General features: G+C 35.7%; 2 protein-coding genes across 7 annotated transcripts in view; both read left to right on the top strand.

The window, feature by feature from the left end:
• Positions 1 to 9,786: 9,786 nt before the first annotated feature.
• LOC115439315 (C-C chemokine receptor type 7-like) lies at positions 9,787 to 17,268 on the top strand. Its single transcript, XM_030163142.1, has 2 exons — positions 9,787 to 9,832; positions 14,828 to 17,268. Exons 1-2 carry the CDS (start codon positions 9,808 to 9,810, stop codon positions 15,979 to 15,981), a joined length of 1,179 nt encoding a protein of 392 aa, XP_030019002.1. The 5' UTR covers positions 9,787 to 9,807; the 3' UTR covers positions 15,982 to 17,268.
• Positions 17,269 to 21,505: 4,237 nt separating this feature from the next.
• LOC115410502 (formin-like protein 1) overlaps positions 21,506 to 27,454 on the top strand; it is a 50,128-nt gene continuing 44,179 nt past the window's right edge. For 3 of the 6 annotated variants that reach the window (XM_030122160.1, XM_030122155.1, XM_030122161.1), the window contains exon 1: positions 21,506 to 22,359. In XM_030122160.1, the coding sequence (XP_029978020.1) occupies positions 22,201 to 22,359 (159 nt within the window). In that variant the 5' untranslated portion in view covers positions 21,506 to 22,200. The remainder of the gene's footprint in view (positions 22,360 to 27,454) is intronic. The other 3 variants (XM_030122159.1, XM_030122156.1, XM_030122157.1) reach the window with 1 other exon arrangement.

Genomic DNA, 27,454 nt, shown 5'->3' with positions numbered 1-27,454 from the left:
TACATACATACATACATACATATACAACTACATACTTACTACTTTACATTTACGTTACATTTAATACTTATAAAATGTAACAAATTAAAAAGGAATTAAAACAGGTTGTAGAAATCTACTCAATTTTTGCCGGAATGAATATAAAGGTAGCTTTGCAGCACCTGGAGGGTTCAAATTCAAACTTTATGAACTATTAGGGTCCAAATACACAAATAAATGAACCAAAGATTAATAAAAATGGGTTTAGCAAAATATGACCCCTTTAACTCCTAACGTGTCTGTGGTGAGCCCTCTGAATGTGTGATTTATTTTAAATATTCATAAAAATTCAACCGTTTCATCAATATGAAACATTTCCAAACGTGCTGATAGAATAGACCGTGCACTTTCCACAGACATCTGAGCATGCTCAGTGCACACCCCTGTGTAATGGGGGCAAAACACAGAGCAGTGAGTCAGACAAGTCGCTGTAAAAACAGGCGGTTTGTTTTTTTTTTTTTTTTCTCACAGTTTTCCTGTTGTTTTCTGTTTTTACTGTTGTTTGCAGTGTTGTGATGATTTTTCTTTATTTTTTTTTTTACTGTGTTTTTGCCAAGTTTTGACTGTGTAACTGCTGCTTTTTGGAGTTCAACCAGGTGCAAAAAAGCAGCCTGACTGATTTAGGAAAAAAAAAGTACTGGGTCAAAATTCAAATCCTTGTCGTTCAGTGTGTTCCAGTTCACAGTTCATGTTCCACATTCTAAATCTCTTATTGATGTACTGTACATTCTAAGGTCCTTATTTAGTAAAAGCCTGTCAAACTTCTCTTTCTTTTTCTGTTATTCCACTGTGTTTTGACCCTAAAACACAGTAAAGCAAACCCACTGAAGAAACACATACACACAGCAGCTTTTATGACACTTCTACAAATATCACTGAAATAATATCTCAGGGGTTAAAGAGTTCAATTCTTAATGTTCATGAAGCATGTAGATGTTTACTCTGAACAAAGCAAATATCAGATGAAGTGATGCTTACTTTTTTGATCCACTTTTAACTTTAATATTTACATAATGAGCAGGATGGACCTTGTACATTCAACAAAAAATCAGATATGTGTCCTAAAACTCATATCACCATCAATTCAACGACAGTCACATCTGAAAATAATACACAAGTCATTTGTCTTCTTCTGTCAAGGAACACAATTGTGTGATGTTGACAGTGAAATAAGCCGAGCTAGTTTACTTAAACCTCCTTATGATGGTTCAGTTCTAAGGTGTGAAGATATTTAACCCACAAAGACCCAATGTTACTTTTGTGGCAGCTCCCAAATTTAATTTTCTCTATTTTTTTTAACGTTTCTTAAGTAATTTATCACCATTAATTCTAATATTATGCTCTGTATTTTGCATTTTTAAGTGAAAATCAGGTGTTTTGTTGTATTTAATGTACCAATTATGTAGATGTTTATTAAAACTCAGATTAAAGTTGAGGGTTATTATATCCAAAATTGAGAAAACTAAAGAAAAAGATTATTTTTTCTGCAAAATATATCGTTAACTGAACATAAAATAAGTGTCTCCATCCACTGTCATTGATCCAGCTCTACAGGTTTTACTGGTGAATCCATGTTGTAGAAGACGACGGTGTTTCCATGGTAACTATGGAGCTTCTGAACATCCAAATGGGTCATATCTGATGACCATGAAAAGATGACAAACTGCATTTTACATCAATTATTTACATGTATTGATAGGATTAGTGGATCAACAGGTATTAAACATTTTATATCAGTCGCTGGTGGATATTTGAGTCTTTATGGGTTAATTTGCTTTTTTAATGGTCACTGGTAAATGAATCACATTTATGCAAAAAGTCAGTATCACAATCAAAACTGTTGGTCACAAATGTAGGAGAGAATCAGACTGAATCATAGCACTTACAGAAATTACAGAAACTAACACCAAACCTCATTTATAACCTACGCATCAAGTTAACCACTGGAAATGTGGCATGAAGAAACTTTTACAGAGCTTTAATCGGCTCCTGTAAATCACCCATATATGACAGGATGGTTTCAAGATGTAAATGATTACAAATGTGTGAAAGTAAAACCAAGTGCAGAAATTTCTCATATCTGTCTGTAATAGTACTGACACTGAAGGTGTAAATAGTCTGTATTATTTTCATAGTAAACTGACATGTTTAATTCTCCACAGAAATCTGAAACATGCATTTCTATTGGTTTCATCTGTAAACTGTCCCTCTTTTTGACAGTAAATTAACATTGCAAACACTGAAATTACTGTTATCTCTATACCTGGTTTCAGAGTTCCCTCCAGTGGTTAAACTGTGGAGAACAGTTTTGGACATGCACTAGTGTCACGTTAAAAGAAGTTTGTCCAAATATTCACTGTGAAACAATGTGGTTTGTGTCTTTTCACACCGTGTCAATGTACGCCCACCAACTACACACCCAAAGTTTTTCTCGTTTCAAAACTACGTAGTAAGAAGGGTGATTAAAATATTTAAACCACTGTTGCAAAATAACTGTAATGTATATATTTAGAAAATAATAACAATACAGTCATCACATGAATAATGTCTTTACTGCTGTATCACCAGCTGTGAACAGAAAATCATGCAGTTTGTCAAAGTAATATTATTTGTGTCTGTTTTTAGACTTTATTTCACTTTACATATTTCACTTTGAATATTTTCATGTTAATTTGCCTTACTGAAGTCACTTGTTACCACTACTTTTGTTTTTAAAATTGTTTTGGCCTTAAATGCTTCCTATATTAAAACATTATGTTAATTTATAATAATAATATATAATATTATAATTATAATATATAATAATATATAATTATAATATATAATATTATAATAGGCCACGTATAAACTACAAACTAAAATAATAAAAAAAATGCAGTAAAGAATGCCACACATAAATACACTTTAAAAGGGCTACATGTAGTATCTGTACATTAGTAGAAATATCTGTACCAGTCAAATTCCTTGTTTGTGTGCATGAACTTGCCCAATAAATCTATGGCATTGTACTGACAAAAACAGTGCTTTTAGGCATTCCATGTTTTTTTTTTCTGTCTGTTTTGATCACATGATACACACAGGAGTTAGTACTTGATTGCATAACCATTGTTTTTTATGACATTTGATGGTCTAATAATTTTTTCCACAACTGTACAATGAGCTTCTCATTTTATTCAGTGAGTGATGCAGTCTGAGGATATACAGTGTTGATTCATTAATGGTTTTGTTTTGTTTTGTTTTTTTGTTTTTTTTTAATGTTCTGTTTATTGATTTTTTTTATATATATAAAAACAAAGAACATAGTTCTGTTGTTTGATCAAAAAGTCCAACAAATAGACAAACAACATATGGAACAAACCCCCCTCCCCTGTCACACATCCTCTGGTTTTGGTAATTTCTGAGTGTGTTCTGCTATGTTCTGTGTCTGCAATATCAATACTACCTATGACCCCTTGAAGTGATTCTTTTGTATGTATGAGGCAAAGAGTCACAGTCTATGAGTTCCCAATAAATAAATGAATACAACTTAAGAAATGTAGAGGCTAATACTGTACAACATTTATACCTGCTGATGGTTAATAATAGAAAAAGTTGTTCTGATTAATTCATTGCAAGGTGAACTGATATTAGTTATGGTTAGCTAATCCTTGTGCACTTGTGTTGATGGTAAATAAAATAACTTCAAAAAAAAACTTGCTAAAATAAAATCATGACTGTGTACTTGTATTTTTTATTTTACTATGTGAAATTTTATGGATAGTAAGCACTTGCAATGCTAAAAAAAAATTAGTTATAACTAGAAGTGTAAAATAAAATTAATTAAATAAATAAATAAATAAATAAAAACAATTAAATACTGAAATGTTCAAAATGTTTATACACCACAGGCCTATTATATAGTTAAATGGAGTTTTTTAAATGTGCTCCGATATGAAGGACTATTGTATTATACTTGTATTTTATATTATATAGTTTATTATCTACTTATAAACCAACCACAACCACATAGTCTCAAAAACCCACTTTCTAATCTTGCACAAGCCATTTTTTCATATGTATACACGTATATACTGTGTTTACTACGAGTTTAAATCAACAGGAGCAACGTTGCCAAGCACAAATAAAGTGTTGCCAGGTCGAGGAGTAGGTCAGCACTTTCACACCTTTTGCATTAACCACAAACAAGCAACGAAGGTAGGCATCCTCAGTTAGAAATCAACCACACTCTTGAAACAGGCTTGTCAACATCTGAGCTCAGAAGTCAACATGAAAAACAGTTCCCATCAGCAAAACCTAGTCTCAATAACATGATATGCGTTTCTCATGACCCGGTGCCAACGTCTGAAAACCTTTGTGGTTTGGAGCTCTTCATGATCAACAGCAGTGATTAGACTACACAGTTTGCAAAGTGATTTGTAAGATTTGACAGATAGAACCCAAACTCAGGTCTATACCAATATGTAGAGGAGTTATCGACACCTTTTCCTTCATAGGGATGTACATCAGTGAGCCCGTTTACATGCACACCAATACTCTGATCATTATCCAATTTCTGGAGATTTCAAGTGATCATGTAAACAGGATAATCTGATCTGTTTTATAAAATAACAGCAGTAATCTGAATACGAGATATCACATTAACATGCCTGAATTTCCCCCCAATATTTTGATGTCTTCCTGCATGTTAATACAGGTTAATCTGATTTATTTCTTTTTTTTTTTTTTATATTTGCGCATGTGTAACACCATTAAAAATAGTAGAAAATGCAAGTTATGTAGTCAAACGTGAACTGAAGACAACAGGAAATTAGAGTTTACACCAGTGGTGGCTGCTGGTCTTTAAAACAGGGGAAGCTCATCTTACGGCGCCATCATAAAACCTGTTGTATTATAGCAAAGCAGTTAAAGATAAAAGGAATGCTTAATTGAGGCTGTTGTGCTTCATCTATACCACAGGTGACAAACATGTGGCCCGGGGGCCAAATCTGGCCCGCCAAAGGGTCCAGTCCGGCCTTTGGGATGACAGTGCAAAAATGAACCTGAACAGTCCAGATTGTCCAAATCATTTTGGTTCAGGTTCCACATACAGACCAATGTGATCTACAGTAAAAATAATAACACAATAACCCATAAATAATGACAACGACAAATTTTCTTTGTGAAAAATTATGTGGAAAAAATTGAAGAGAAAAAAAATAACATTACACTCTGAAAATATTTACATTTACAAAATTATTCTTTCACAATAAAATGCAAATAAACACATTAATAAAAACAAAGATGAACAACCCGAAATGTGCAATTTGAGCAATATTCTGCCTGTCACTAAAAGTGTTATGCATTTATGGATCCACTGTGATCTGTAGTTGTGTTAATAATAGATATAATATTGTAGAAATTGTGGAAATTTTAGTTCCAAACTCCAAAATTTTAACAATGTTCTGCCTGTTACCAAATGTTTCTTTAACATTGTGTGTAATGTACATGCACAAATAATAAGTCCAGGCATAATGTTGTTAAAATTGCCCTAATTTTTCTAATGAAATTTCAGTTTTTTCAGGTTATTCACATTTTTTTTGTAAAATGTAAATATCTTCATAATTTAATTGGGTTTTTTTGTACTAAAACAAAAAGAAAAACTTGTATTTGTCATTATTTATAGGTTAAGTCATTACTTTACTGGTCTGGCCCACTTGAGATCAAATAAATATGGCCCCTGACCCAAAATGAGTTTGACACCCCTGATCTATACCATAAAACCACAGGAACACACACTTGCAGGTGTATGATTTGACACTGTTTCTCTTCAGCTGATGTGGTCATGACACTCACACGACCTCTCTTCCACTGATATCCACATGGGACTGAGCTCCAACGTGCTCCGATGCCGGTATGTTTCAACATCGCTGTCAGTCAAAATGGGTTCAGCCTTTCGGACCAATACCGACTCTTTCGAACAGTTCTTCCAATCCAATTTCCAAAGTCCAGCATCCTGGCTCCGCCTACTGACCCATTCACCTCCAGAGATGCTGAACGTCCGTGGGAGGGTTTTGGGTGGGATGATTTATGCATTTAACCAATTAGGATTGAGGAAATGACTTAACGACCAGCGTCCACGCCCCATTTCACCATTTTCAACGTACAGGCGCTAACAATCCTGTAGCAGTGCTTTTATTGTTTTTTTAAATTGTCTGTAAATTCCATCCAATCGAAGATGCCTGGGAGACACTAGTCACTTTTCCATTGACCCTCAAATTGCGCAAATATAACTCGCGCATAAAAATTTACCTAATGGAAAAACGACAATTTCGCCAAAAGATTTTGCGCTGGCAATAGGTGACTTCTTGGGCTTAACGCAAATGGTATATCATGCAAAACTGCAAATTGAAAGACCTTTTTTCGCAACTAGTCAGGTGAATTAAAAAAAACGGACGTTGACGTATGTAATAACAAGTGAAGAAGAAGAAGAAACATGTTGCGGTATGTGTGGACACATCAGGAAACCCAACCATTTTTTAATTTAGTACAAGATAGAGGGGTAATATATAATAATAATGAATCTATCTCTAAATCAACACCATATTTACGTTCGTTGCCATGTTTATGGAATGATTTCTCATGTCATCTCGTTATAATAAACAAACAAATCATCGCATTTGGGATTTAATGGAAAAACAGACATTCTGTTTTTTCAACATTTAGTAAAGATCAGTAAAGTTTTGCGCGTATGTCCAATGGAAAAGCGACTACAGACAACCCACTGATGCTCGATGTCAATGGGGAATTCAACAGTGTAGGCTACTGATACAAGAATGTATCGGGGAATTTGTGTCGGAAAGCAAATGATAAACGGCTGACCAGAACAACATAGCAATAAAATGAAGTGCATGCTTGCGCAGTTTTAATGTAAATGTAATTCGTATCTTTATTGTAAATTCAACAGTGCAATTCTGCCTATTCATTTCCTAAAATGTTAGGGGAAGTCCAGCTTCCCTTGCTGTCTCAAAGCAGCCGCCTCTGGTCTACACACAGTCTACATTCATTACATACGTACAATTCCGATAATGGACTGGAGTGTCTATACCAGGGTTTTCAATTATCGCATTTCTTAAGTGCAGGTAAACATGTCAGATCTGATTTTTATAATCATCTGATTACTCCTTGTTATTGGACTTTTATGGTCATGTAAACAGGCTCAGTGAGCAGATAAAGGACTGTGAATTTGATGATGCTGATCTGACGAGACCGACACCAGAGGGTATCAAGATTTTGAGGAGCAGATTGAGACTAAACAGCTCCAGCACACAGCAATAACAATAATACCAGATTGAAACACCCTCTGGAAAGTTGAATCAAGACCTGACCTGTGACTTCAAATATTTGTTTAAACCACAGAGATGATGGTATCAAATAAATCAGAAAATGCACCAGAAATGTGGTTACATTTCCACCAGGTGCAGTCTTGACTAGTGTTGAAACAACATCCTCGTTGTCTGAAGGCCAAGTGAAAATACACTCAATACCAAAACGAGACCAGAAACTGTTTCATGAACAACTGTGAAACAAGAGAGCAGCGGGGTCGTCGGAATGATATTTGGTGTTGAGTATTCAGCCAAGATTTATTAACCCTTTATCAGGCAAATGACTATTTTTGGTCATTTCTGCATACATTACAAGAGAGTGATAGCAACAGTTCCAGTGAGGACAGTGAATCAACAATCTCAGGTCCAATGTGGTCTACAGGGTCTGTAAGGTCCATCTCTGCATGAACAGTGAGTGGACCTGCTTTGTTAGGTACCATGAAGTAATGGTACTAATGTAAGGAGTGATGTTCAAAGGGAGAATGTGGATGTGGACAGGGGTCTGGATCAGCACTAATGTTGGTCTAGTGTTCTAAAAATATGTTCCTTTCACCTTACATGTGTTTTTCTGGTATTTTTTTTTATATTTACTTCTTCATTTTTTTTTTTTTTTGGGGGGGGGGGGGCACTAACAGGCAAGGAACTAAATATGGTAACTTCATTGACCTTGATTTTCTACATAGCAATAAAAAATGTTAAAACATTTAACAAAAGTAATAAAGTTTTGTTCTGTCCTGAGTTGAGTACCCTATAAATGGTTAAGACAAATCCACGGGTCCTAGATGTGTTTATTTTTATGCTGTTGTGTATTTGTGCATGCTGTACCACATTTGTCCACCACCAAAGTGTTCTGGCCATAGCAACGTGATTGTAAGGTTATTATACTCCAAAATTACCAATATCTCCTAAAACATTGGTCCTATCAACTTGCTGTTTTTGCTACTGTCTTCTTTGACCTGAAACACATAAGTATGCCAAACTACAGCAGTCAGCTCTTTCCGGATTTTGTGTATATCCCCAGATACACACACATGCATGCACACACATAGAGGCCACTTGACTTTTACAATACAGATTAGCATGTAAAGTATAAGATGAACATGTGGGACCAAAATAAAGCCATAAAGACAAATAAACCCATTTTTACTTTGATTCTTATGTGCACTTTTGGCTTTTCACCTCAGAAACTAAGAAATATCTGTAAAAGGAACCAGATTCTGTTACTGGTTTCCTGACCACTGCAACCAGTCGAGAAACCAATTCATCAAGTGACAAAAGGACACGACAGTTCATCTGAGAACCACTAGGTTGGACCTGCCCGGGACAAACAGTCACTTAACCTCAGAAGAGGTCAGACAAAAGTTATGAACTGGTTTTGGCATCACATGGAGGCACACCCACGTGTTTTTGCTCTACTTTGCAGGTCAACACACAGCTTCAAGCAAAGAAATGACTGAAAGTGATGCTGAAATGAAAAGAAACAAGTCAAACCACCACCCTAGTTCCAAAATGTGACCCTGTGCAAAAGGTCAATGAAAGTACAATTTGATGATTTGCAAATGTCCAATTGACCAATTCAGCTTAGTCACAGAAGAATGACAGAAACATATCTAATGTTTAAATGTATTGTTTTAAGAAAAAATAAAATAATTTAAAATTTGATGGTAGCGATATGTGTCCAAAAATTTGTGAAAGAGGCATGAAAATGCTAAAAAAATAAGTGGTGCTAAAAAGAGGAACACCTTTATATGAAATTATATGGTTAATCTGTAGCAGTTCAGTGATATGATTACATATAAAAATAATAATTTAAAAAGGAAGACTCAGCAGTAAAGATGGTAAGAGGTATCTGTGAAAAACTGTATCAACAAATTGTGGAAAAATTTCAGAATTATATGACTCAGAATATCTCATCATTTACATTAAAATCCCAAATTCAACATTAACTTTTCTTAAAATAGTACATTTTCACAGTTCTATTGTAATTAAAATGTGTCTTTTTTGAAATTTTGCAAATCATTGCTTTCTGTTTTTCTTTATTTTTACACAGCATCTCGACTTTTTGGATGGAATTTGGTTAATAAATATAAAATATATGTGCAATTCCACTAACAGTTAATTTGCATTAGTGTGACTCCAGTTATGCTGATTTACAAAGATAGATAATCGAGATGATCGGTGTCAGTGTTTCAGGATGATGATCTGGCTTCTGTGCATCGTCTTATCCTGCTGACATCTGTGACTGAGCTCTTGAGAAACAAACAACCAAGACAAGGGTAAGGCAAGGTCAGCAAAACACAGGGGTGGTTTCATTGGCTGGGGGTGGTTACATCTGAGCCCCGAAGCATATTTACAGTCGGTGCCAGTTTCTCAGATTCTTCTAACACTCAGACACAGAAGCTGGGAAATGCTTGTCACCCCAAATATCACAGGTAAGAAAATCTGAGTAGATCTGACATACTTATTGAATTTTGCAAGTACATTGGACACATGTTACATATAGGAAACAAAGCCTGCACTAACAATATTTAAATGATGAAATGAGTACTTTTTCACTGCAGATTCTTTGGCGTCTGGCATCATCACAGCCCACATATGACTCATAATCATACAGTCTATTGTAATACGTACAAGAGTTATCTGAGCTGTCAGATGCTCTTCAACAAGTCACTGAAAATGACAAGTTATTTAATTTATTTCCACTATTTTTGTGCCACTTTATGGAAATTAACTTTTTTTGGGCACTTCATAGCACTTGTAAAAGACTGTTTATTTTGCTTCAGCAGCTACAGTAAAAGAAGAACTTGCTGTTTGCATGTGATCCTAATATAGTAGAGCTGCTCATGGGTTCCCACATGCAAACATCTGACTGAAATGTTGCACAGACAGGTAAAAAAAAAAAAAAAAAAAAAGAAGAAATGACTCAAATACAGCTCCGAATTGTATGAATACTCATGAGTACTCAGAGTAAAACAGCTGGTGTTTTTATATTGTTATGTGATTTTCAGTATTTAGTATTCAACACAAATGTAAAGTATAAAATAAAGTATATTTATAGCCTTAAACGTTATTTTTAAATATGGCAAAATATGGTGTTTGTATTTATTTTTCATGGGAGAAAAAGACACTGTTCATCTTTCAGCGACAGTGAAATGAAGTCAGATGTATTATATTCTGTTAACTGTTTAAAGTAGAGCAAAAGATCAACAATTTATTGTAAAATACAACCTAATGCTGAAGCCAAAGAATTCCCATTTGTAATGAATCAATTAGCTTTCATAAATTTTAAGAAACCAGACGCGAAGCTTTACTGACAGATGGGTGAACAGTTTTTTTTGTTTGTTTGTTTTTTTATAAAGAGATTTAATGTTTCCAACGGTTTGTAATTAATCATAAAACCAACATGAGACAAACTGATGGGGCTTGAGCGAGTAGAGGGTGCAGTACGATTACACAACAGCTCTATTAAGTAAAAGTCTTGAGTGATAAGTAGTTTATCTTTTCAATTTAGCTTAAATTCCACAGGGGTTAAGTTTGGTTTATGTGCTTGAATAAGTTCTTGATGTACCACTGTAAATCTTGAATCTTTGTACAAGAATTCTACAAGAGTAATAGCATGATACAGCAGCACTTTATACTATAAATGATACTACACAGGGGGAAAAATATCCAGAAAACATTAAGTTTAAGCTGAGTAGAAGAAGTGAAGACACTATTGTCGTGTTAAATAGTATTTTAAAATGGTAAATTTAATGAAATTTCTGTAATTTATCCTGTGAGCTGCATGGAATTAATCAAATGAAAGCCACTTAAAGTTGTTGTTTTTATTTAACTGATATCTTAACGATCTGTGTTTCATATATTACACAAACAGAAGGCATCGGGGTGCAGAAACAAGGCATGTGGATATAATTAACTACAGCGTTTTTACTTCTCTGATCGATTTCATCTTTTCACAGTTGATGAATAAAGATAAAGTTTATTTTCCATTTGTACATTTGTTCGGGTACATAGGAGTACAAGCATAAAAGATTAAAAGATACAATCAATAGAAAAAAAGATATAAGATACAAGCCATAAAAAGATAATGAAGTGACTTGCAATGAATATCTGAAAATATTACTTTACACAAATTACACTCAAGGACATTGCATATTTCTTTTATTTTATTTCATGTCCATGAACAGAGGTTAGGTTGTGCACTTAAAGTATCTGAAGCATGTTATTTTAAAATCAGCTAAGTAAGGAAGTAAGTTAATTTTATTTATATAGCACTTTTCACAAATTAAATCCCAAAGTGCTTTACAGTTTGGAATAAAATGACAGTAAAGACAGTAGTACAGAGAAACCGACAATTACACAAGCCCATAAAACATCACCCTGGGCTAAACGCCTGCCTAAATAAAAAAATAATCAAATAAGAATCAAACTTCCCTAACAGTTTAGGATTAGAGGCGAACTGTGACTCAGCACTTTTTTAATATAATATTATTTAATGAACGACTTAATTACAAACAAAATACTGATACTGTCTTAGAGCCTCTATATGTTACAGATAGTTGTTTCTTTTTTTTTTTTTTGTAATTATACGGTACACATCTGGGAACCAACAAAGTTTTTTTTTCTACTCCAATAATATTAACTTGAAATTTTATATATATATATATATATATATATATATATATATATATATATATCAAAAACAATATATGAATATTTCGCTCTTTGCTTTTGCTTCTTACCTTGAAGGGAAACTCCATATCAACTGTGTCCGACAATAAAGATTACATGCAGATTAAAAAATATCACAGAAGAAAAAAATCTAGTGCAATTTGCAAGAAATATGAGCAGTAACACAGTCACATAGCGAAAGATCAAATGACAAAAAGGTGATTGTGGAAAGTATCTATAAGGCCGTTGGCACGCGACACTGACTGATCTGTGGCCCTGTGAGCTACCCACGATTTCCCCTGTGCCAACGACCTGGCAGCAGTGTCACGCAACAGGGAGGAAAATGAGTAAAATACCACAGCTGCTTACTCAAAGTGAAGGAGAGCGCTGCAGGTCTCTGACATTTGATTTAAATCTATATATCAGTATATATCAGTCTTCTGCTGTATTCTACCCAGGCTTGTGTTCATAAGAATTCTCCATTTTTTGATATAAAACAAAAAACAAAAAACTGCAGCACTTGGAAGATGATGATGACTCAGAGTTTTCACTTTGAGCATGTTTAGGGTGTTTTTCAAAGCACTTCCTGTAAGTTGATACAGAACTTATATTATAGTGTTCCTGTATTAGACTGTTTCTATTCACTACTTGTGTATTTCTTACCCCGCCCCCTGAAGGGAAGGCAAGGAAGTATTGTTTTTGGTTTGGTTTGTTTCTTTATTTGTTTGACTGTTAGAACTCTAGCAGCAAAACTGTTGGTTGAATTCCTACCAAATGTGGTTTGTAGATTCTATCCCCGGGTTTGTTTATCCAGTAAAGGCATTTATTGTGGCTACACGAGTTGTCTATCTACGATGCAACTGCTCTTTATACTGCATTTCTGCATAATAAGATGGTTTTTATGGCCGTAAAATATTATTGAGGTGTGGATTGATTCAGACGGAGCACCACTGAAGGCCTAGGTGTGAAATGCACGGTCCACCACTGGTAGATCGCCAGTGACCCAAAATAGACCTCACTACATTTTGAGAAAAATAGGTCAAAGTTAAAAATTTTTTAATTAATTTTTTTTATATCTTTTTTTCCCCCATTTACTTATATTCGGCAAAATTTCACATGTCTGTAGCACCAAAACTATTGATTGAATTCATACACAAATGGGTTTATAGATTGCCAGTGACCCAAATAGATTTCATTACATTTTGGGAAAAGTAAGTCAAAGTTCAAATTCTTTATAAATTTTTAGAAATCTTTTTTCTTCTCCCATTTACTTATAATGGGCAATATTTCACATGTCTATAAAAACATCAGTCTTGCTTCCAGTTGCTTCAAATTTGGCATATACAGTATATGGACACAATTGATATGCCGACATCAGCACATGCATAGACATGATGACATCAGCTGGATCGATGCCAAAATAAGCTACAATACGTGCGAGGGGCGGGGTCTGTTGTGCCTGGCACCACTTGTTATATTATTTACCCATATTCAAAGGTGGCAAATGTACATGTGTGTGTAAAATATTACAGTACATCCAATGATTTAGCTTCTTTAGTCAAGTATAAGTACAAAATTAAATTGTACTAAAAGACTAACAGTAAAAAGTTTTTCTAAACAATACATAACAAGGCTGTTTAGAAAATGAAAGTTGTAGAAAGTACTGATAACTGTGTAAAAGGACAGATAAATACTCAAGTACAGTATTTGTATTCACATGTCTGCCCACAAAAAGACAGGAGATGGTCTCACTATATATGACTCATGTAACTTAGAATTACATATATTATTTGTCTCCTAAACTGTTAAACTGAAGAAAAAAAACCCCAAAAAAACAAGTAGTGCCAGGCACAACAAACCCCGCCCCTCGCACATATTGTAGCTTATTTTGGCATCAATCCAGCTGATGTCATCATGTATATGCATGTGGTGATGTCAGCATATCAGCTGCCTCTATATATGAGCCAAGTTTGAAGTAAACTGAAACAAAATTGATGTTTTTATAAATATGTGAAATGTCGCCTATTATAAGTAAATGGGATAAAAAAAAAAAAAAAAAAATTCGTACAAAATCTGAACTTTGACCTACTTTTCCCAAAATTTAACCATCATCTATTCTGGGTCACTGACAATTTATTAAACCCAGTTTGATATGAATTCAACAAATAGTTTTGCTGCTACAAACATGAAATTTTGCCCATTGTAAGTAAATGGGAAAAAAAAAAAAAGATTTTAAAAATTCATAAAACATTTAAACTTTGACCTACTTTTCCCAAAATTTAATGACATCTATTCTGGGACACTGGCAATCTATAAACCCATTTTGGTATGAATTCAACCTATAGTTTTGCTGCTTGAGTGTAAACAAACAAACAAACAAATCGAATCAAAAACTATGTCCCTTGCCTCCCCTTCAGAAGGGTGCGGTTAAAAAAAAAAGAAAAAAAGACAACAGTACGTCCTTTACTTGATTCTTTTCTCTGGTTCTAAATGATAAACCTTAAGTCATACATCTTGCCATTGATCATCACAAGTTGCTTTCCATTCATATCTTATGCTCAGTTGTTTCTCTCCTCTGCTGTCTGCACCCGGCCTTTTTTCTGCCATAAATAAGACAGGAAATAAAGTTAAACACATATTATAAGTTCAGTCATTGATGTAATTTGCATCTAACAAATGAACATTTTCCTGAAGTAACTCCAATTTATGTTAATCCAACAAATAAACCTAATTAATGTTCATCCGTCCCCCAACAGCAATGGACTATACCACCCCGAATGATGACGGTTTCAGCTACGATTACTATGACAACACCTCTGATTTCCTCAACCTCGGTTTCAACTTCGACGACTATGACAACACCTCTGATTTCCACAACCTATCGGACTTTGGTGGCTGGTGTGAGGCTGATGAGCAGGCATTCACCATCAGGATGTTCCAGACCTGCGTTTTCTGTGTGATCTTCATCCTGGGAGTAATGGGAAACGGCCTGGTAATCGCCACCTTTTCCCTCTACCGCCGCTTTCGCCTTCGCTCCATGACCGACGTCTTCCTGTTGCACCTGGCGCTGGCTGACCTCCTCCTGCTGCTCACACTTCCTCTGCAGGCCACCGACACTCACCTTGGATGGATCTTCCCGAGTCTCCTCTGCAAAGCCACGCGTGCATGCTACGCTATCAACACCTACAGCGGGTTACTGCTGCTGGCCTGCATCAGCGTTGACCGCTACATGGTGGTCGCACGAGCCCAAGAGATGCTCAGGTTGCGCACCCAGATATTGACAGGTGGAAAGATCGCTGCTGTATGCGTGTGGTTTGTTGCCGTGCTCCTCAGCCTTCCTGAAATCCTGTTTTCTGGAGTGTCCGTCTCGGGGATTGACAATGACACGCACTGTGTTATGAAGATAAGTGGAGGGGTCAAAATGGCCACCAATGGAGCCATTATAAGTATCTTCTGCTTGTCTTTAATAGTAATGGTGACTTGCTACTCTTTGATTGCTAAAGTTCTGTGGGAGGGACGTGGATTTCGGCGGGGTACCTTGCACCGACAGCGTACGTTGAAGTTGATGGTAGCTCTGGTGTTTGTTTTCCTGGTCTTCCAGCTGCCTTACACTGTGGTGCTCTTACACAAAATGACAGGTCCATTTTGCGGCCTCCTTTTGGAATATGTCACCTGTACGTTAGCATACATGCGCTGTTGCCTAAACCCAATCCTTTACGCTCTGGTAGGTGTGCGCTTCCGAAATGATGTACTAAAGCTCATCCATGACGCAGGCTGTCCATGCGGGCCTCAACTGGCGCCCGGAACAACCAGCTCTACTTCCATATCTCCTTCTCCACCTGGTCTCACAGTGGTATCACCTTGTTCTCCGACATCCTCTGACCGACATTTTACCAATTTCAAGTTTTAGTTTCCACTCACCAAGCGATATTTCTTGCCGTGGACTACAACACGTGGAGTTTCTTTATTTTATGGTATGTTTTGGCCACTTGAGGGCAGTAGAGGCATCCGTCACACCTAGTTTCCCGCGTGTTTATGTAAATGACAGATGTATATAATGTCAGTGTTTGAAAACTAAACATGCATATGTAATATCTACATTTCTTGCTATTTATGTTATGTTATGTTTTGTTTTTTTTACCACTTGTGTCAGTAATGATCTGGATGTTTTGTTTTGGGCACTGACAGCATTTAGTTGGGTTAATTAAAAAGTCGCTCATAATGTCTCATAATGTTTCCTCGAGCCCAAACCAAAGCATTTTTATTGCCTAAACCGAAAAAATAAGGATTTGAGAAGGGAAACTACCCAAAACAACCCACTTCCCACTGAGGAACGACAATAAAGCACAACAATCTTTAACACAAATTACATTTACGCTGTGTAATATCTTTGGTTTCGGTTTTTATTACTATTATTTATTAAGTCCTTGCATGTTAGCAATATAGCTTTCTCATCAAGTTGTGTCTCAGACTGGCAACCATGTGATCTGTTTTGGTCTCCACCAATTTCCAAGGAAAACATTGAAACCCTCCACTGTGTTGTTACCATGAAAACAATAGAATGAAAATAAAAGTGTACCACAAAACAACTGATATTATAGGTTAGATTAACACATGACAATCAAATGGCTTTAATGCTATGTAAAGGTGAAGGGGAATAAATAGCAAATGCCCTTTTTGATAGATTAGTGCAGCTCTAAATGTACTTTCTGTTTTCTTAAAACTGACAATAAGCTGTCTACATATGTGCTAATCACTGATCCAGAGTTACAAGAATGGATCCAAAACTCAGTCACATGCAGTATTTGGTAAGACTTCCTTACTTTAGTCAGGAGTTGCTGTTCATGTATCAGGTGACAAAAAGCAGATGTTAGGCACTCACTGTGGTGTCTGATAGGCCTGACAGGCTTTTGTAAGGATAACCACAAACACAAATGTTGTCATCAAACTGACACGATCCGGGTTTTACCTCAGGGAAGTGAAAATGTTCTGTCACAGAGAGTTAATGTTTGGCCTTGTGAAATTCACATGCTGGTACTGGTGAGCCACATTTAGTGCCTTTGCCTAGGTTACTAGGCTGTTTACACATAGTACACATAAATAAATTATTCATATATGAGGTTTAAATAGCATATATTCATTTTATTTGGTTATGTTTGTACCTGTAACTACTGCCTCTTTCTCCTTTTCCTCCACTTCTTTTATTATCATTATTATTATTATTGCTTATTATTGTACATTTCATTGTTGTTACAAAGGCAGTTTTTTATATTTGTGTATTCAGTTTTTGTAAGAATAAACTATATAACTTTTATAACTTGTGACTTCTTCTTTTTGAAATCTATTTTTTATATCTCTGTTTGCATGGGGTTAAATGTAATATTGATATTCCAAACTTTCAACAGCAGGTGGAAGTCACACACCAGAACACCCCTGTGGCTGCCAATAAATCAACACTATATAGCCACAGACGACATCACTCACTGAATAAAGTATAAAGCTCGTTTTTTAATTTCCACACACATCCACACTATGATATAATCAGGTTTTCTCTATAAAATGGAATAGTCAAAATAACACTGTTTATAATCCTCATGTGCTGCACGAGCTGATAGTTTACATTGTAGTTCTGTTAGCTTAGCTCTGATTTTAGACCGAAAATAGCAGCAGTAAAACTACAAATCAGTTTTGTTTTCTGCTCAGTTTGTGTTGTTGTCAATAGCTGCACTAAAGATCTTTAGATAATAACATCATATAATAACTTTACATAGGCCTAAGTGTTGAAAAAAAACACTGCCATTTCAGCATCAAGCTCCATTCTTTTCATTTAGAGCTGTGTCCAGTGCTTTTAGCTTTTATCACGGAGTCACTTTCTTTGAGTGTAAAAGTTATGATCCCTCTTAGTGGTTTTCACCCCAACTTGTCACTTTGGTTAAAGGCATCATGGCCTGAAAACAGAAAACAGTGAAACAGAGCCACTAAACTGATTTTCATTGTTCCTCTAACAGTGACAACAAAGACCTATTCTATTCTATTCTATTCTATTCTATTCTATTCTATTCTATTCTATTCTATTCTATTCTATTCTATTCATATAGATCCATTAGGCCAGGGGTGTCAAACTCATTTTAGTTCAGGGGCCACATTCAGCTAAATTTGATCTGAAGTGGGCTGAACCTGTAAAATAATAACATAATTATATATAAATAATGTCAACTCCAAACTTTTCTTTATGTTTTAGAGCAAAAAAAAGTTGATTTACATTATGAAAAAGTTTACATCTGCAAACTATCTTTTCAAAAGACATGAATAACAGGAAAAAACTGAAAAAAAATAAGTGTAATTTGCACAATGTTATGCCTCGGTTTATCATTTACACGTACATTATAACTTACAGATCACAGTGGATTTACAAATACACAAAAACATTTAGTAACAGGGAGAAAATTGTTAAAATTGTACTTCTCTTAAGACATTTCAGGTTGTTCATATTTGTTCAGGTTATTTACATTTTTTTATGAAATTATACTTTTAATGTAAATACATGAAAATATTTACATTTACAAAGGGAAAAGTTTAGAGTTGTCATTATTTATATGTTATTATGAAAGTATTTTACTGAATCCTGCCCACTTGAGATTGAATTGGTCTGAATGTGGAAACTGAACTAAAAGGATTGTTAATATCTTAGTGTAAGTTTTGAATTTCACAAATTCATCCCAGGGGCCAGATTGGACCCTTTGGCGGGCCGGATTTGGCCCCCAGGCCACATGTTTGACACCTGTGCATTAGACCGTGGAGATGAATATATTCAGTTCATATCTCTACATTGGGATCTTTGCACCTTCTGATGTCCTGTTTTCCTCTGCCCTGTGATGAAACTTTTAGCTAATGTTGGAGTATTTCAAAGCAGAAATATTACTTATAGCTCCTTTAATGATGTTTCCTAAAATCAACCATTCAGTCTTTTAAAAATCAACATCACTGTTAATTCCTGAATATTCCAGGTCCAAAATGGGGAAACAGAAGAGTCCTACTATGGTATTTTCTTTTTTTGAGCACTAGATGTCAGCCTAATGCAGATGCACTGTTGTTCAGTCTGTGTATGATGGCCTAACATAATTTTAAGCATACAACTTGTTCCACTCTTACATAACGCGGATATTTTACTTGAAAAAAAAAAAAAAAAAATGGAACCAACAGAGCACACTTACTTCTGACATCTATATAAACTGACACTCAGCCTAAACAGTAACAAAACTCAGTATAAATGACATAAAAAAATATACAAATGACAAAGCATAACTGTTTTAAAGGTGGATTCATGTGTGTTTCAATTTTTAAAGTCATTTAGAGGACAATCAAAAATGAAAGGGAAAAAGAAATAATTAGTCATAAAATAAATGTATAACTCTACAGTATATAGCACTGCAAACGTAGACAGTAATTTAAACAGGTTTTACAGTACAGGTAGATGCTCAGTTTGTCCGGTGTGGAAGGCGATCCTCGATCTGCAGTGTCAGATAACAGAGGTGGTCATCACATTTAGGTTTATTCTAATTTAATGTAAACCAAATGAGCAAAGTTCCTCCTGTGAGTGTGTCATGCTTCATTACCTGGCATCTGCTTTATATCGTCGCTATGTGCTGCCGACCAGGTGTGGCCAGACATAAAGGTATCATCATGACACTCGTTATTTATTAACAGCCTCTTCCACCTTCCAGTAACACTCGAGTCATTCTGTAGCCAACAACCTCCTTACTAGCACAGGCGTCTTTTAGTAAAACCTTACATCATTCCTGCACCGCAACTTATGACTCTGATTAGGCGTATGATCCTCTTTTTACAATTAGTGCTTTGCGTTACAATCGTGGTTTGTTTGGATGCAGGGTATTATGAGTTTTTGGTGACGTAATAACCTGGTATGAATAAGGCTTTGATCGCAGACGGATCTGGTTATGTGAGCTGCCAAGGTTTTACTGTTTGTTGTCTCTGCAAAGGCAAATCAGCCTTCAACAGAATGTACAACAACTACTGCTGCATTCATTTCACTGTGAAAAGGACTCAACTATCAGCCCTGCTTTTTCATGTTTGACCAACAGAAAACTCAATAATATTCCGTTCTAACTGACATGTTTACATAATTAACCCATAAAGACCCAAAAAGCAACTGGCAACCTAAGTCATCTACTGATCTGAAATGTTTAATACCTGTTGATCCACTAATCCTATCAATACATGTTTACAATATATATTTATCTCTACCATTTCTTGGTTGGTTGACATGCTTGTTTTTATTCTGTATATATTTTTACACTTTTTTTTCTTTTAAACTGTTCTGCAATACGCACCACAAGAGAGGTGTCTCTTTTAATTTTGTTGTACATATGTATAATGACAATAAAGGCATTCTATTCTATTCTATTCTATTCTATTCTATTCTATTCTATTCTATTCTATTCTATTCTATGTAAATAATTGGTGTAAAATGCAGTTTGTCATCTTTTCATGGTCATCAGGTATGACCCATTTGGACGTCATCTTCTACAATAATAATTCACCAGTAAAATCCATTGAGTTTGATCAATGACAGTGGATGGACACACTTGTTTTTACGTTCAGTTATTGATATTTTTGCCCTTTTTTCAGTTTTCTCTGATTCTGACATAATCACCCCAAACTTTAATCTGAGCTTGTATGAACATCTACACGATCAGTACATTAAATATAGGAAAATACATGATTTTCACAGAAAAAAATGCAAAATACAGAGGATAATATTAGAATAAATGGTGATAAATAATTTAAGAAAGGTGAAATCATGTGGGAACTGACAGGTCTTCATGGGTTAATACAATAACATATCAATAACATATAATTTAAGCTTTTAACATGTGTATTAAACATGGGATACCATCATTGTCATAGTCTTCTTCTGAGTCATAGCTCAGTTTCTGCTTCCTGTTTCTCTGGTTTTACCCCCTCCACTCCTCCATCCAGTATTTACATTTATGCATTTGGTAGATACTTTTTTCCAAAGTGACTTACAGGGGAAAAAACAAAATAAAAGAATAAAATACAAGAATAGATTAAAGACATAAAAACAGATGTACAATTAAAAACAGTGTCGTACAGAAAAATAAAAAAAGCAAAATAATAGACTAAAATACAAGATTAGATTAAAAAGACACAAAAACAGCTGCACAATTAAAAACAGCGACATAAAAATACCAAGTAAAACAACAGAATAAACATAATAATACACTTAAAATGGAAGTGCTGTTGACTGGACATGGAGGCATTAGGACCCAGATGGCTCCGCTCTGTCTGCTCTCCTCTCTTGCTTTGGAGCACTAATGCCACTGCTGCCTTCTCTCTGTGTGTGTGTGTCCCTGTTTCGGATAGACAGAGTTGCTGCCTGCTGGATCTCTGCTTTTTTTTTTTTTTCCCTCTCTCTACCTTTTCCTCTGGATATGGAGATCAAATGCCCAGTGACTCTCAGCATCCAACGCAGATATCAGCAGATGGAAGACTTCTATAGGCTCCATGCAAGCTTAACAAAGTCTCCTTACCTAAGACCACTGCAGCTTCTGGACTAGGGGGCTTTGTCTTTATAGAGTTCCCCCCCCCCCTTAACCTTGTAGAAGAAAGATATATGTGATAAGTTTAATGTTCAATCCTCTGTGCTTATTACAGCCTTGTCTTGTGCACCAGCTTTAGGCTCTGAAATCTGTCTCCTCCCCTTTTCTCTTTCACTCATTCAGCTGTCACTCTGTCTGTCACTCGCCCTCTGAGGATATCCCTTTCTCTCTTTCTAGGGTTTCATAAAGCATCAGGATCTATGTGAGGCCTGGCTCTTTCAAAGACTGGGGTGAACTTCATCCTGCTGTTGTTTGAGAGAATGGATGACTGACATGTGCTACTTTAAAATGAACCAAAAGACTGGGGTCATGGAAGGAAATAAAGGTCACAGGCCAGTGCAGTGCAGAGTCTTACACTCTGTATTTTTGAAGAAGTAGTCAGAATTTGACCACAGGGTTTTTGTTTTTTTTTTGTTTTTTTTTTGCTAAGGTTGATTTTCAGACTTTTACTTTGTGTGTGAGCATTGTTTTGGATCGGATACACAGTCATGGGGAATGCAGCAGGAGGCTTGGAGCTACCTCAGGGGAAGGATGGTAAGACACCTTCGGCCCCCCCGGGCTCTACCGGCCCTCAGAAACAATCAACAGGAGTCAAACTCCCCATCCCACCTGAGGATGAACTGGAAGAGCGCTTCAGTGCTTTACTGGTAAGTTGTGATGTGAACAACTTTGTGTGGCAGCTTAAGCCACATGTTTACTTTGACAAAGACACACAGAAGCTAAAACAATACAAAGAAACAAAAGAATTTTGAATATGTTGGAAATGTGCACGTCCTCAGGACAGGCTTATCGCAGTGCAAGGTACACAATGCCACTATGGAAAGATACATAAGAGGTCCTTTATACTAGGGCTTACTGCAGCATTACACTCACTCTGTGGTCCGGAGAAGGAAGAATTATGACTTAAGTCAGATTTGTTTACATGCTTCTTATTGCACTTTGACAAAGTTGACAAAGAGAAAAGCTCAAAAGTGAAAGGTAAAACAGACTAGTATGGACCTTATCCACAGGACATATCTTAAAATTACTGAAGTGAATAAGAAAAAGCACTAGTAAAACATTTTAGTGCAATGCAACACATTTCACTCCCAGACACTGAAATATCCCTGGAAATGCAGCGACAAAATGAACCCCAGTGTTTCTGTGGCAGTTCATTTATGTTTGCATTGTGATTCAAGAGGTTCATCTACCTTTTTCTGGTCCAACCCCAGTTTTAGGCCTTTCTTTTAACCCATAGAGACCCGAACATCCACCATCTACCAAAATTATCTAGTGATATCAACTGTTTAATTCTTGTTGATCCATGTAAATAATTGGTGTAAAATAGTTCGTCATCTTTTCATGGTCATCACATTTGACCCATTGGGACATTCAGAGGCTCTGTAGTTGCCATGGAAACACCATCATCTTCTACAGCATTGATTCACCAGTAAAACCCAAGGAGTTGGATCAATGACAGTGGATGGAGACACTGGGTTTATGTTCAGATAATGATAGATTTTGATGAAACAGTAACTTTTTCTTCAGTTTTCTCTAATATTGATAGTATAACCCTCAACTTTACTCTGAGCTTTTATGAATATCTTTATGATTAGTAAGTTAAATGTCGGAAAATACCAGATTTTCACAAAAAAAAAAGCACAAAATACAGAAGATAATATTACAATAAATAAGTGATAAACCACTTAAGGATGGTTAAATATAGAGAAAAATTCATTTTGGAACTGCCACAAATGTCACACTGGGTCCTTATGGGTTAAATAGTCCAGTTTTTCATGTTTTGTATCTGGACATCAATGTGTCACACAATAAGAAATCAAGCGATAATTACTGCAACAAATGGATTGACCCCCATGATGGGATAGGCTCCAGCCCCCCCCACAACCCTCCAAAATATTAACTGGTTACAGAAGATTAAGCCATAATCAAGGGTTCATTGTTACTGTTTACAAACAATAGATCAGAGAAGTTGTTGGATCCTGCTTGAAAAGTTATCTTTTATCTGGTTTAGTGACTGGACGGCAGATTTCATACCTCACATGTTCCATGAATAGTTGGATTTATTTATTTATTTTGGCATGAGAGGAAGCCTGAAAAGAAGTATTCCCTTGATTGGGTGCAATTTTTTTGTATCATGTGATTTTTAAGTTTCATATTTTGCTATAATTCTATTCTATTCTATTCTATTCTATTCTATTTTTTTTGTTTATTTGATGAGAACAGTGCATATTAATGACCACTCAGTACAAATAAAAAAAACATTACCATGTGTAAATTTGCCAAATTTAGCTGGGAGCTATTTTCTATCCATAGTCCTCAGACTAAACATACAAACAAGACAATACAGTGTATACAACAAACTACTATATACAAGTGTACATCATACAATACATTACTAATACAATAAATATAGTATAAAACCGCCAAGAAAAATAACTAGGCTACTGAGATGGAAATGAAATGCTGATCAGACATCACAGGTGTTCACAGGTTTGATTTTTTTTCTTTTAGCTCTTTTTTTAACCCATAAAATCCCAAACGTCCACTGTCGAACAAAAGCATCTATTGATCTAAACTGTTGATCCACTAATCCTATCACCACATGTAAATAATTGGTGTAAAATACAGTTTCTCATCTTTTCATGGCCATCAGATATGACCCATTTGGACGTTCAGAGGCTCCATAGTGAACATGGAGACACCATGATCTTCTACAACATTGATTCACCAGTAAAACCCATGGAGTTGGATCAATGGCTGTGAATGGACGCACTGGGTTTATGTTCAGATAATGATATATTTTAATGAAAAAGTCACCTTTTCTTCAGTTTTTTTCTCTTTTGATCCAATAACTTTTGAATTTACCATGTGCTTCTATGAAACTTGTCCCTAAAAACAGGACATGGGGGCTAAAAATTCAAACCTACTATCCTAGATTAATGTTATGAAGCAAGTTTGGAAGCACTTTGAGTCTATTTTAAAAATAAATACTTACTGAGATAAAAAAGAAAGTATTTTTCAGATAAAACACATTTTTATATTATTTTATATTCTATTTAATACAAAAATCTGCATGTAACACAGTCTAAAGGACACAAAAATTACGCGCTACTATTTTTTTGAATATCCTTTTATTCTCTCACAGGTATATTTTGGGAATTGAACTAATTATGCAAGGTAGAGTGTTTCACAAAAATGACCGCTGTTGCAAAATCATTCGTGATTCATATGCATTTAAGTGGGCAGGTTCTGCATGTAACGCAAGTGGACACAATGGGTTACATACAAAACCTGGAATGAGACTGAGATTCATGTAAAACCCACATGTCTGGATTAGAAAAACCACCAGGATCATCAAATTTAACACAGTGTCTTTATTTATAGCAGTATATAAGACAATTTACAGCCATGTTTTCCAAATCAAATGCACTGACACCTAGGTAGCTTTTACTGTCCCAATTTTGGTCCTATTTTTGGCCCCAATATTTTATTAAAAATTCATTAATTTTGGGAAAGCTCAGAGCAAGAGTATAATTTTTTTTGAATTATTTGAGGTCATCATTAGGTACATCCTGGGGGGGAATACGTCTAAATTTATCTTTTATGCCAGGTACCAACATTTACCCAGTTTCATAGAAGCACCCAGTTTGCAAATTTGCAAAGTCTTTTCCTCAACACCGACTACCAACATGTTGCTTTAAACACCACTCAGAGTCGAAGTCATGGTGACAGAATCATTAAATCTAATGGTTCTAACATTCCTGAACTATAATTCGATTTTTACTCCATTGCTTCCTTGACTGAGCAGTTCCTTGTATTCAGTTAGAAAATACGTGGGCAGTCTTACGTTGAAGACATGCCTACGCGGTGACAGGCAGAAAAAATATACCAAAAAACAAGCCAGTGACAGATTTGAGCCTGACAATGAGTGCAGCTATGTTCAGTATGTGGCCAGGCAACTTGCAGTATGATTAACTGCATTCCTTCTCCTTTTCTGAGTGTTATCATTGATGTCTGTGAGGTACATAATAATATGTGACGGCATGTTGGGCTGATCTGTATTGCGACAGTAAGAAACATAAACAGACCTGAAGCTTATTATCAGCAAGCATCATTACAGACAAAAACTCCAGCTCCTCACCCTGCTGGAGGGAAACGGTAATCACTTAAAGCTCTGAGAGATAAATTTTCTCTGCAATGAGGAAAAAATCAATGTGTGTTAGAATACAACAGTCCATAGGAAACCTTTTGAAGGAAAATATTTCCGTTAAGTTTGTGGACATATACATACATTGGACCAAACTACTCTTAAAAGATGACTATATGTCTATGTTTAATTTAAAAAAAAAAAAAAGTATCCGGTTTACAGTCACTGTTAGATGGAGGTCATGCTGTGTTATTTCCATGATATAAACCGTGCAGTGGAGCTTTTGATCACACGTGGATTCATTTATAGTTTTAAAGAAAACACAGAATAACATGCTTTACATGAAATATTTGCATATTATTTTGCCTACTTTTGTTTTTGTATTGATTTGAATGCACTTGTGTACACAGGGTAAATGTAACCTGCATTACAGAGAAAAGATTTGTGTGTGTGTGTGTGTGTGTGTGTGTGTGTGTGTAGGTGTGTGTGTGTGTGTGCGTGTGTGTGTGTGTGTGTCATTGTGTGACCACTGACAACAGCATATGTCTTGTGCCAACTGCTGCTGGTTTTGCTTGAGCCTGTGTGAGGCAGCCCTGATGTGTGTATGTGTGTGTGTATATATGTGTATGTGTGTGTATGTGTGTGTATGCGGGTGAATAAACACGTCTTTCTTGTGTCCAAATGAGAAAAACAGGTGCCCCTCAGCAGCAGTTTATAATAGATCTGAAAACATTTCTGCTCTCCTTCTCCTGCGCTCAGTTCGTGGGTGTTAACTGTGCTTTTTGCTACATCACCGTCGTATCACACCAAATATAGATCACATCTCCCTCCAACCCAACCGCCCCCTCCCAGCTTTCCTCCACATCTTCTGCTGAGTGTGCATTACAAATCTCCTGCTAAGTGAAGAAGATACTCCGTCTGCATACAAACCAGTTGGCTGCCTCGTGTGAAGTCGAATGTCACTGCAGTGTTTGCAAACTTAAAAGCATCAGAGGTAAAGACACAGAAATTTGCGCAGTGTGTGTGATCCAGATAATGAGGCATTCAAAGACTCAGCTTTCACTCAGTCATGTCCAAATTTACGTTGAACACTTATGCCTCAGTGTTTTACATAACACTTTGCATATTTCCCCAACAGGGAATCCAGCAGTGGGTGGTACTGTAAATATACATGTGTGGATTTGTGTGGAGTATACACAGACAGAAAATATGAAAAGAACAAACATAATATCACCTGTTTACAACTATGCACTTAAGATACATCAATAAGTTTCTATTTCATCTCTTTGCAGTCGATGCACTGCTGGTACATGCCTTCATGACCTCTTACATTCCATTAAATTCACTCAAAAAATGCAGCAAATACATTTTTATATGTGAAAGATGAGTTGAACCCATAAGGACCCCATGTGACATTTGTCTCTGTTCCCAAATGGGTGCTTCTATGAAACTGGTCCCTAAAACCAGGACATGGCGGCTAAAAATTCAAATCAGATGTAGACTAATGTTGTGAAGCAAGTTTGGAAGCACTTTGGGTCTATTTTACAAATAAATATTTACTGGGATAAAAGAGAAGCTATTTTTCAGATAAAACA

Source organism: Sphaeramia orbicularis, chromosome 19 (genome assembly GCF_902148855.1).
Source record: "Sphaeramia orbicularis chromosome 19, fSphaOr1.1, whole genome shotgun sequence".
In the NCBI taxonomy this organism is placed as follows: Eukaryota; Metazoa; Chordata; class Actinopteri; order Kurtiformes; family Apogonidae; genus Sphaeramia; species Sphaeramia orbicularis.
The sequence above is the reverse complement of the archived record's forward strand: the minus strand, read 5'-3'. Positions and strand labels throughout refer to the sequence as shown.